We start from the raw sequence: 10,911 nt of genomic DNA, 5'->3' as shown, positions 1-10,911 counted from the left end.
GGGTAATAAGACTGCGCTTCTTAAAGAAAAAATTACCAAAATCATATTTTAATGTATTTTCAGACATTACAAATCCAAATCCGACCTAGAATATAAACGTTGTGCTCAATTTTTTTTGGTGCTCATTTTTTATTTTTTTTATTTTTTCAGGTTGTAACACCTAAAATTTACTGCAAACAGATTCTATTTATCAAGATGCGAAGATATTAAGATAGGTTTTTACCTCCAGATAGCACAATCTTTTTTTTCATGTACCTCTAGCGCTTTAAAGACATGAAAAGAGGTTTGTGACCTATATAAAGAAATTTCTGCATCTTATACGAACTCAACAGCTAGAAGCTGTAAGTTTCGAAAAAATTTTTCTCAAAATTTGGACTTGGAGAATATAAAATTAATTCTTTCCAATATAAGATTTATGAATGAACTAAAATCAAATATGGAATACGGAAGATTGCTACTTTTTCATGACAAATGTTAATGGAATCGATGGTATGATTGGTGTGACAAATCGGATTTGGATTTATAATGCCAGAAAATACATGGAAATATGATTTCGGTAACTTTTCCCTCAAGAAGCGCAGTCTTACTACCCTAGAATGTCGATTATTACGAAATTTTCGTCTTTCTCTTTTGAGATTTAAAAAAAACTGTGACGTGATGGAGCAATTCTGACGTCAGATTCGAATTCAGCGGGCCAAAATACATAAGACTAGCCTAGTCAGATCGCCAGCACAGGGTACTTTTTTTTTTGTGGGTCTGTGTAATAGACAACGGTAATCGAGGGTTCTAGAAGGAGAACCTTAACAACAAGCGTGATTAGGCATTGGTAAGCGGGCTGGCGGTGGCGAGAATAGGTGAGGTGCGGGGTCCTGCGAGACCAAAAACAGACACGACCCAAAAAGGTCGACATTCGGAAATCAGCCGTTGTAGAGGAAAGTCGCGATAACGAATCTGACTGAGCTTATATTTGAGTTAACGTTTAAATATAATTTTGATATCATTATTAAATTAAGTGTGGTGACAACTAATTTCGTGATCTATCCTGTCTAATACTTCCGAGTAATCCGCTATCCATTTCGGCTATCCTGAGAACGATAATTTTGGATTTAGGTCCCTACAATATTTTATGGTTTATGTAAAAATAAGAAATGATTTCAAGCCTCATAACTCGGAAAGTACTTAATGAAAACTAATTTAATTATAGTGTTTTGGAAAGCTCTCGAAATAAGCTACAAGAATATGCAATAGAAAGTAACGGGTTTCATTTAAAAAATTGAAGGTGACCTTTACGTGACCTTGAAGCAACTATTCAAAGTCAAACTAATGACACCACCTTATGTTCCCCTTGAAACCATATAACTTTTGTCTGAAACATCTTTTTCTAAAATTAAAAATAAGAAAGTTATTTGGGGTGGGACATTAAAATGGGACACCCTGTATATATATATATATATATATATATATATATATATATATATATATAAAGAAGAATTAATATAATAAATAACAATTATATCATATGTGCAGTGCACAATATAGAAGACAGACTAGATGTTTCAAGATACGCGTGTGCGTAGGGACATGCTTTGTAATGCGGATTATAAAAGAGTTTAAAGTGTACCTTCTATATTGTGCGATATATCTTTATTAAATTATCTTTTTATTATATTATTTGCGCGCTCTTTATCAACACCAACAATATAAACCTGACTTGAAATTAGTACCTAATGCAAAGCAGGCCATCAATACTTTTTTGTCGATGCTTACATATAATTACGCTCGCGTATACGCGCAAGGCGACTTCGCGTATAATAACGAACGTGATTTTGAGTATTAACGTTATATGCATTAAAATGTATAACATTATAATTAGAATTTATTATATAAGAAATACGCAAATCGAACTTGATAATTGTACAAATTGTTTGTTATATTTTAGTATAGTTATAATACTGTAGCTCTAGAGCTTTCCATTATTCCGTCTTTACTATTACTTACCTGAAAGTCTTTATGACTCTTTATTAAATTAATCGCTATCCACCGCCGTAGAATCCTTTAATTCAAATTCGTCTACATAATTATATTTTGAATTCTTTTCTTCCACAGATTTTATACACTGAAAACGAGTACATACAACTGAGATAATTGTATAAATAAAACCTGTTTATACTATAAAATAAAATTTTAAAAATCATTTTAAAAAATCTGATTGGCAATTCTACACAGAGTATCATTTGATTATAATTTCAAGAATATAAAGAAGCAAAAATATAAGAAGCTACTCTTACTTCTTCAATACGTATTCTAGGTGCCATTATTTGTTCAGGATAATGCCATGGCTTATAATTTGGATTATTAAGTAATTTCCAGCTTGGATAACCCACAGAGGCCTTGTGTAATCGTTTTACCATCTACAAAAAATAGTTTTATAAGGAAATGTGTATTTATAAGTTAAACATAACTGGATACATTTCTTTATAAGAAATCTCACTTTGGGAGCAAATATCTGTGTAATTTTATTGACCAACCACACAGGTAATTTACCATGTGGATCTGTGTGCGATACATAGCCAAGCTCCGAACCATCTCCATTGCGCGAAGGTCTTACAATATAGCCTTAAATATAATATATATTTAATACATATGTATATATCTTTTATACGAAATATTAAATAATTTCTCAATCTTACCTGTGAGGTAAGATGTTGCTCGTACAAAGTGTTTTCTAGGTGGATAATCTTTGTGATAAACGGAATGATTTATTATCAATTGTTCTATACCAGTATCTAGCCAAGATCGTTGCAAGATAAAATCTCTATTTTTTAATGGAGATGGACATGCCACTAAAATTTTTGCAGTATGAATAAAATATTCCTGATATAAAGATCAAATCTCAAAGATACATAAAAGCATAATACTCACTAGAGTAATAACCAATGTCATTATTTGGATTAAAAAATCCTATATCTTTTGATTCAATCATATGAGTGTCCCAAACTTTTCTATATTCAGGATCATGTAAAACATCATATAATGTTTCCGGTGAAACGTCGGGAAAACGTGTTCTAATCTGTAAAATTAAATTACTCCTATTTTGATTGTAAAAGAGTAGTGTTCACTTATCAATAAAGAACAACTCACTTTCACCATTTTAAAGCTAATTCCTCTGACGAATTTTGTCCAAACGGATAAATCTGGTTTGTTATAATCTAATTTCCAGTCATTATTATCATCGTACAATTTCTTTAGTTTCTCGAAATCTTTATCTTCTGCAATTTTAACAACGCCAATATCCATTGTAAAGTAGAGCAATGTCTAGAAGCGCAATAATATAAATGTTATACATGTATATAAAAATGTTATAAAAATATTTCTAAGCCAAAATTATTTTTTACCTGCTGTTGATTACAAGTTTAATAATAGGCAGGCAGTTCTATCATTTTTTTTCTATTCAGTCTACAACAACTCTATAATTCCACACAATATTACATAGAGATTACAGGAATATTTAAGACATATAATAATTTTCTTGCGTTCCAACTGCAAGGAAGATTCATTTATATATATTGCATATATTCTGTCAAGATTTAAATTGAAGAAAATAAGAAGACATACATACATGCTTCTCCGATTCTTTCCACGTTTTCCCCGTTCGTTTCGTGGAATAAGACTATAATAGTTAAGTCATATCACACGTCTGGTTTAAAAGCTCGTTATCACAAGTGATAAAGACTCGAGGTAACCAAATAACGCTCTCGAGCGTATCTCGCCAATAAATTGGGGCGATCATAAGTTAATTCTAAACGGCACGTACAAGTTAAACATCTTGTGGAGAACATCGAGAACCGGTGATGAGCAAGCTTGTGTCTGTAAGAATCCCAAGCAACATTCCTTCTGTCAACGCTGACCTCTTTGCGTTCGACGTCCGCTTCGAATATCGATTCGATGGAACGAAATTTACGAATGCAAAAATTTCACTATCAGTGGCTGCGGCAATAAACGACGATGACGTCTGCATGCTTGTTGTCGCGTGCCATCAGATCAGCACGTGGACTTCGCTATCGGAGGCTATCTTCGTCGTTTTCAGTCTGCTTCGTGTGTTGACAGTTGAACTGTCATTATCAGCCGGTACAGCCGGCATAGAATCAGTGATGCGCTGTTGTGGGAATAAAGTCGCGCATGCGCACTAGCAAACGCTATGAATTCTCAGTAACGTATGTATTTTGATGAAATATAAGGTATCGTCAGACTCCCCTCAGTGCGAAAAAAAATATTAAGTTGCAAGGAGAGAAGAAAATTTCTGTCAAAGAAATCAAATACATTAAATATAATAATGCACTTTGTATATAACATATTACGTGTTATTACGGCTACTGAAAAACGCGAGAAAACCATGTGGGAAAGGACCTTTTATGCGCACCTAATGTTGCATCTAGATACATATGTGGTATCAGCTATGACATAAGCTTACGCATGCGCATAGAGGCTCTCGCGTGGGAAAAAATCCCACGACAGCGCATCACTGCATAGAATGAAACCAGAAATGTTAAATGAATACGCTAGCACTTTGGAGGGGATACCACAGCCTAGAAGTCTGTGGGGGATACGCACATTTAAGCCCCTTGCACAATACTAGGCAACAGGCAATAGAAATAAGGAATAGAAACTATTCACCAATAAATACGCGGAACAGAAAATATTCGCCAATAGGAGCAGAGAATAGATACTATTACTGTTCTTATTAGATTCAGTCAAAATTAAGAGCATACACCAATCAGGCTCACGAATTATACAACAGTTGCAAAGCAGCTTTTTCTGCTGAACGCAGCCATTGTAAAGCGTCGTCTACAATGACCGTAGCATGAGGTTGTAAGGCCGTAGTCGTAAGAAATAGACCAATCACAGTTGATTATTCTCCTGAACTTCAACTGGGATTGGTCAATTTCTTACGACTACGGCCTTACAACCTCATGCTACGGTCATTGTAGACGACGCTTTACAATGGCTGCGTTCAGCAGAAAAAGCTGCTTTGCAACTGTTGTATAATGCTACGGCCATTGTAGACGACGCTTAACATGCGTAACATGCTACTCCGTCTATTCAAAATTCTATTCTAATTGTAATGTTATAAATAACTTTTACACATAGTTTTGTTATAATTTTCATAATATAATTTTAATAGTATAATTTGATGCATAATATTTTATTATAATATATGTATGGAAGTCCATACAATGATGAGAGCTATGCCGGCACATTATGGCTGCGTTCGTTTTGGACGCTTTCAGTGCTGAAAGCATCGTTCTATCTTTGTTTGATATTCGATGTGCAATAAAGACAAAATGATGCTCACAGCGCTAATAGCGTCTCCCCGAACGCAGGGTATATGTTACCCTCTGAGTGAGAACGTTCGTGGATTGACTTCGTAGTTCATGTCCACGTTTTTAATGTCTAGAGAACGTATCGCTTCAGGGATCACCGAAAAACTGGTCATGACATCTCTCGTTCTTCTCTCTGAGGAATTTTTCGACGCATCTTCTAATGCTTCTAATCGAGGACTAGTAAGTTTAATGCAAGAGCTTAAAAAAATCATAGTTTTCTATCTAGCTAATATATAAGCAAAGGAGTAAGGAGAAAATAGTAACGAGGCACGCGATACGTAATCATCTTTTTAATAACGTCAGCTGAGTGGTGCAACCGTATCGTGGTATGTTAGACACGTGTTATTAGATTTGCACATATTTTTTTAGTTTATTTTAAAAAAATTATAAGGTAAATTAATTAATTATAAATTAATTGATTGTGTATTGCGAATTAATTGGTAATAGTTTTGTAAATTAATTTATAAACTTATTAAGAGAAATATAATTTAATTTTTCAAGTTTTTTGGAATATAATATTAATTAGCCTAAGTTTATATGCAAATTATAAGAGAAAAAATTGTATTTTTGATTAAAAAAGTAATATGTTTTATATCCTATAAACTAGAAATGGCTAAGAGATCACAACCAGCTTGGCATCTGCCAGAAAGGAAAGATACTAGTGTGCTACGGTTATACAATAGTTTGACTAGAGAAAAAGAAGTATTTGTCCCACAATTTGGAAATCGTGTTCTGTGGTATTGTTGCGGACCTACCGTATATGATGCATCACATATGGGCCATGCAAGGTAATAAAAATATTTTTACAAACATAATTTTTTTATTTGCATCATTTGTTTAATTTTGTTTAATATCATCTTGTTTTTTGTTTACGTTTGATATTATTATAAATGTATTAATTAAATAATTTAAGTATATTATGTATGTTTATGTATATTAATATACAAATGTTTCTTTTGGTGCAGATCATATATATCTTTTGATATTTTACGTCGTATATTGTCAGACTATTTTGGATATGATGTTTTATACGTGATGAATATTACTGATATAGATGATAAAATTATAAAAAGGGCAAGACAAAATTACTTGTATGAAGACTATGTAAAACAAAATCATACTCTTGATTATATGTTGCACGATATGGAAGCAGTAATACATACTGTTGATGCAACTGTAAGAACTGCAACTGACCCTGATAAAAAATGTATGATAGAGAAGATGCTATATAAAATAACAAAAGCTATTGAAGATCTGGAAAAAGCAGTTAAAGGAAAAGATAAAGATCAAATTGCACTTTATCAAAAAGTATTGTTTAATGCAAAGAATTTCATCTTTAAAATTATTTTTTATTAATATAAATAAGTAATATTAATGCAACATTTTATGTATATATAGGAATTTCTGGAAGAAATTAAAGATCCTTTAGCTACCTGGTTAGATAAGAAATATGGCAAAGATGTTACAGAGCATTCAATATTTACTAAATTATCTAAGGATTGGGAATCAGAATTTCATAAAGATATGGATGCTTTAAATGTAAGAGATTTCAATATAATACCAAAACAAATAACATCTATTTTCTGAACATAAAGTTAATTTTTATAATTATCTATAATATTTTGCACAAATCATTCAGGTATTAAGACCAAATGTACTGACAAGAGTTAGTGAATATATCCCTGAGATAATAGCGTTTGTACAAAAAGTAATAGATAATGGATTTGGCTATGAAAGTAATGGATCAGTATACTTTGATGTAAGCAAGTTTGATAAACAGGAAAAACATTCCTATGCTAAACTTGTACCAGAAGCATATGGTGATACATCAAGTTTACAAGAGGGAGAGGGTAAGTTCAAATCATTATTTTTTATATCTTGATTTTTTTTAGATTTAATTTTTTAATTTTTTCAATAAGGTGATTTGAGCGTTACCGAAGATAGACTCTCTGAGAAGAGATCAGTGACAGACTTTGCACTTTGGAAGAGCTCAAAAACAGGTGAACCATGGTGGGACAGCCCTTGGGGCAAGGGACGGCCTGGATGGCATATTGAATGCTCGGTCATGGCTTCTGCGATTTGCGGAGAGAGCTTAGATATTCATACAGGCGGCGTAGATCTTAAATTTCCTCATCACGATAACGAAATCGCACAAGCGGAAGCGTATTTTGATAATTCAAACTGGGTCAGATATTTCTTGCACTCTGGTCACTTGACTATAGCTGGCTGCAAAATGTCAAAATCATTAAAAAATTTTGTAACTATACAAGATGCTTTAAAGAAGTATTCGGCGAGACAACTCAGACTTGCATTTCTTCTGCATTCATGGAAAGACACTTTAGATTATAGCGATAATACTATGAATATAGCTGTACAATATGAAAAGTTCCTTAACGTGAGTATTTTTGTTACATTTTATAATGTGTAAATCTAATGCATATTTCAAATCTAGATTTATATATTTATACAATAAAGTCAATGCTTACAGGAATTCTTTTTAAACGTAAAATGTAAAATTAGATGTTTGGGAACGAAAACTACTATTGATAGTTTTATTAAATGGTTTAATCCAGAAATAGAACTCAATAAGAACTTTCATCTTGCTAAGCATTCCATACATAAAGCATTATGTGGTAAATGTTTTAAATTTTGATTAGATCCTCATTTATTGATAGTTTTAAATGTGTATTACTAAAGATATGTATTTATTGCAGATAATATCGATACAAGAACTGTTCTCGAAATAATACGAGAACTTGTCACGAATTGCAATGTATACATGAGTCAAAATAAAAATCCGAATACTCTTCTCCTTAGGGATATTGCTGCATATATTACAAAAATGTTTATTATTTTTGGGACTATTTCTTCTTCATACGAGTCGATCGGATTTCCAATTGATGATGAGACAGTTGGTACAAATGTAAGATGAATATATGATTGATATATCTCTTTTGTCTTAGAAAAATTTTATGTATGAATTTATATATACATAAATTTTCTATGATTAGGTTGAAGAGACTGTTATGCCATATTTGGAAATTTTGGCTAATTTCCGGCAGAAAGTTCGAAATTGCGCGAAAATTTTGAAAGCGAATGATATTTTGCAAGAGTGCGATATACTGCGCGACGATATCTTGCCGAACGTTGGAGTGCGGTTGGAAGATAGCAATGAAGAGGACTGTAAAAGTAAAGTAAAATTAGTTAACAGAGAAGAGTTGTTAAAGGAGAAAGAAATTAAGAAGAAATTGGAACTCGAGAAAAACTTGGAGAAAGAAAAGAAGAAAGCAGAGGCTGCTGCTGCTGCTGCGGCAAAAGAAGCACAGAAAAAAATATCACCGAATGATATGTTTAGATTGGAAAAAGACAAATATTCTCAGTTTGACGATGAGGTAAAAACAACTTATTTATATAGCGATAGAATAGATTTATATTATCGTCAGACTCGTGTACATATTCTGATGTTTTATATAATTTATATATATATTTCTATAGGGATTGCCAACACACGATGCTGAAGGTAAAGAGCTAAGCAAAGGTTTGCTTAAGAAGTTGCAAAAGTTACAACAAGCACAGCAAAAACGATATAATGAATATTTAGCTTCAATGCAGAATGGTTGCTTATAATATTTTATATGCGAGAATCAATTTAGTTATGAATTTGAATCGTGCAGAATATTTGATTTATGTCTCGGAAACAGAAGCACCACTTTGTCATTATAAAGATAATAATTATTATGTTTTACATTGAATATTCAAATTATTTACAAGTTTATATGATTTTTCAAATATGTGTGTGTGTGTGTGTGTATGAATACTTGATATTTGAATTAATTAAATTCAATAATATAATATAATATTATAAGATATAAAACTTTTTGAAGCTTTGTTCTAAAAGCTTTAATTAATGAGTTTGATTTAAGCGTATTTTGTATCAGTATCTTTCTTACAATTAAGTATTTTCAACTACTAAATTACTTTCAAATCGTATTTTATTAGTAATCTACGTGTATTCCTTGTTTGTAGTATTTATACTAAATATAATTGCAGCGCAAAAATAATGCGCGAAATTTCATATTTAGTAATATTGTAAAAGCTATTATTATACCAAATAAGTTAGCTTCATTTAGGGTTTTATATACTTTAAACATATATTATGATACGTATAAATATATGTGGCTTTATATAATAAATATTTTTTGCCATGATTCGCGTATTGATTCTCTTATTGTGAGCAACTCTACCATTATATAATTTTTTTTAAATTTAAATTTATTTGAATAAATATTCATCAATACGCTTATAGATCGTTAATAGTGAGAATTAATTTATTAATTAGCTTATTAATTTTTTAAAACTTTTCTCAAAAATATTTCTTTTAAAAAAATTTGAAACTAATTTTTATTTAATTTTTTAATTATTTGAGCCAAATTTCAAATTATTAAAAAAATTTTAATTTCAAATTTATATAATTTTCATTTTTATTTTAATATTTCATCATTTCCATAATTTTAATTTTGATTTTTCATAATTTTATATTTCTTTGCATTGCAAATTAATTTCGATGCTTTGCTCATCACATAAAGTCCAAGTCTATAGTCATTTCAAAGATATAATTTATATTTGATCGAGAAATTATTTATGTACATTAATTTAATACTATTATTTTAAACCAAATTTTCTTCATTCAAAAGATATTTCTTTTTTTTTAAATGGGATTTTTTAAAAATTACAGTTTAAATGATATATACCGTTAGAAAATAAATAGCACGCGTTTCGTAATATATACAAATTAAGGAAAGGATACTTCAATATCGAAACTTTCGACAGCATATTCATATTTAATATATATCACAGCGATGCGATTCGAAACTGGTCGTACAAATAAATGTTACGCGTTTTCACTCTGCCGGATGAATTTGACGCGCGATGTTGTCCATTATTAAAACATAATACCCCTTTCATAACGAGAGCAAGTCACAAGCCGACAATGACAGCTTCGTAAATGCAAAAGCGATATAATGCTGGCTCGCGTGGCGAAGCGCGAACCCGATATTCATCCCGTATTCGAAAGCAGTGAAAACCCGCGAGGCAGGCGAACACAGGTCGACCCGTCAGTCGCTTTTCCAACTTGCCCGCATAAAATACGCATCGTCTATCCGATAATAACGATGTCCAGTCCCGAAAACTCGCGTCGGAATAATCGGTAGAAAGCACCCTCCTATCCCCGATTACAAATTATGTTTCCGGGCTGGAACGAAGCGGCATTAAATCCACTCCCGTTGAAACGTTCATTCTTAATCGAGAAAGTTTAATGTGATATCGTGTCACATTCGCGCTTATATATTTGTGTCATATATCGCTGTTACTCGTATAACAAAGCATTTCGCGTAGAAGTAGTTTCCTTTAGAATCGCAGTTTTTTTATCGGAACTTTTATCGATAGCATCTTATTGTATTTAATTTTTAATTATGTATCTAATTTTTCATATCGGTACATATTTTAATTAATTCCTTTTTAATCTATAATT

The 10,911-nt window shown here is 31.6% G+C and overlaps 2 protein-coding genes across 5 annotated transcripts; one reads left to right on the top strand and one right to left on the bottom strand.

Moving 5' to 3' along the window:
* Positions 1-774: 774 nt before the first annotated feature.
* Positions 775-4,151, bottom strand: LOC145977673 (START domain-containing protein 10). 2 transcript variants are annotated; one of them, XM_083109785.1, is made up of 9 exons: positions 3,815-4,151; positions 3,620-3,670; positions 3,396-3,540; positions 3,142-3,315; positions 2,923-3,070; positions 2,691-2,843; positions 2,492-2,616; positions 2,289-2,411; positions 775-2,116 (listed from the first exon to the last, which is right to left on the bottom strand). In XM_083109785.1, exons 4-9 carry the CDS (start codon positions 3,295-3,297, stop codon positions 2,027-2,029), a joined length of 795 nt encoding a protein of 264 aa, XP_082965911.1. In that variant the 5' UTR covers positions 3,298-3,315; positions 3,396-3,540; positions 3,620-3,670; positions 3,815-4,151; the 3' UTR covers positions 775-2,026. The 2 variants fall into 2 exon arrangements, with proteins under 2 accessions (XP_082965911.1, XP_082965910.1); XM_083109784.1 differs by having other exon boundaries at positions 3,616-4,151.
* A 1,321-nt stretch (positions 4,152-5,472) lies between these two features.
* Positions 5,473-9,144, top strand: Cysrs (cysteine--tRNA ligase, cytoplasmic). 3 transcript variants are annotated; one of them, XM_083109779.1, is made up of 10 exons: positions 5,473-5,561; positions 5,989-6,169; positions 6,347-6,689; positions 6,780-6,920; positions 7,021-7,231; positions 7,301-7,776; positions 7,870-8,014; positions 8,096-8,304; positions 8,393-8,773; positions 8,877-9,144. In XM_083109779.1, exons 2-10 carry the CDS (start codon positions 5,991-5,993, stop codon positions 9,006-9,008), a joined length of 2,217 nt encoding a protein of 738 aa, XP_082965905.1. In that variant the 5' UTR covers positions 5,473-5,561; positions 5,989-5,990; the 3' UTR covers positions 9,009-9,144. The 3 variants fall into 3 exon arrangements, with proteins under 3 accessions (XP_082965905.1, XP_082965904.1, XP_082965903.1); XM_083109778.1 differs by lacking the exon at positions 5,473-5,561 and adding an exon at positions 5,568-5,707; XM_083109777.1 differs by lacking the exon at positions 5,473-5,561 and adding an exon at positions 5,573-5,772.
* The last annotated feature ends 1,767 nt before the right edge of the window (positions 9,145-10,911 follow it).

The sequence above is a fragment of the Camponotus vicinus genome, unplaced genomic scaffold, assembly GCF_025532165.1.
Source record: "Camponotus vicinus isolate PSW18456_S1 unplaced genomic scaffold, iyCamVici1.0 SCAF_1, whole genome shotgun sequence".
In the NCBI taxonomy this organism is placed as follows: domain Eukaryota; kingdom Metazoa; phylum Arthropoda; class Insecta; order Hymenoptera; family Formicidae; genus Camponotus; species Camponotus vicinus.
The sequence above is the reverse complement of the archived record's forward strand: the minus strand, read 5'-3'. Positions and strand labels throughout refer to the sequence as shown.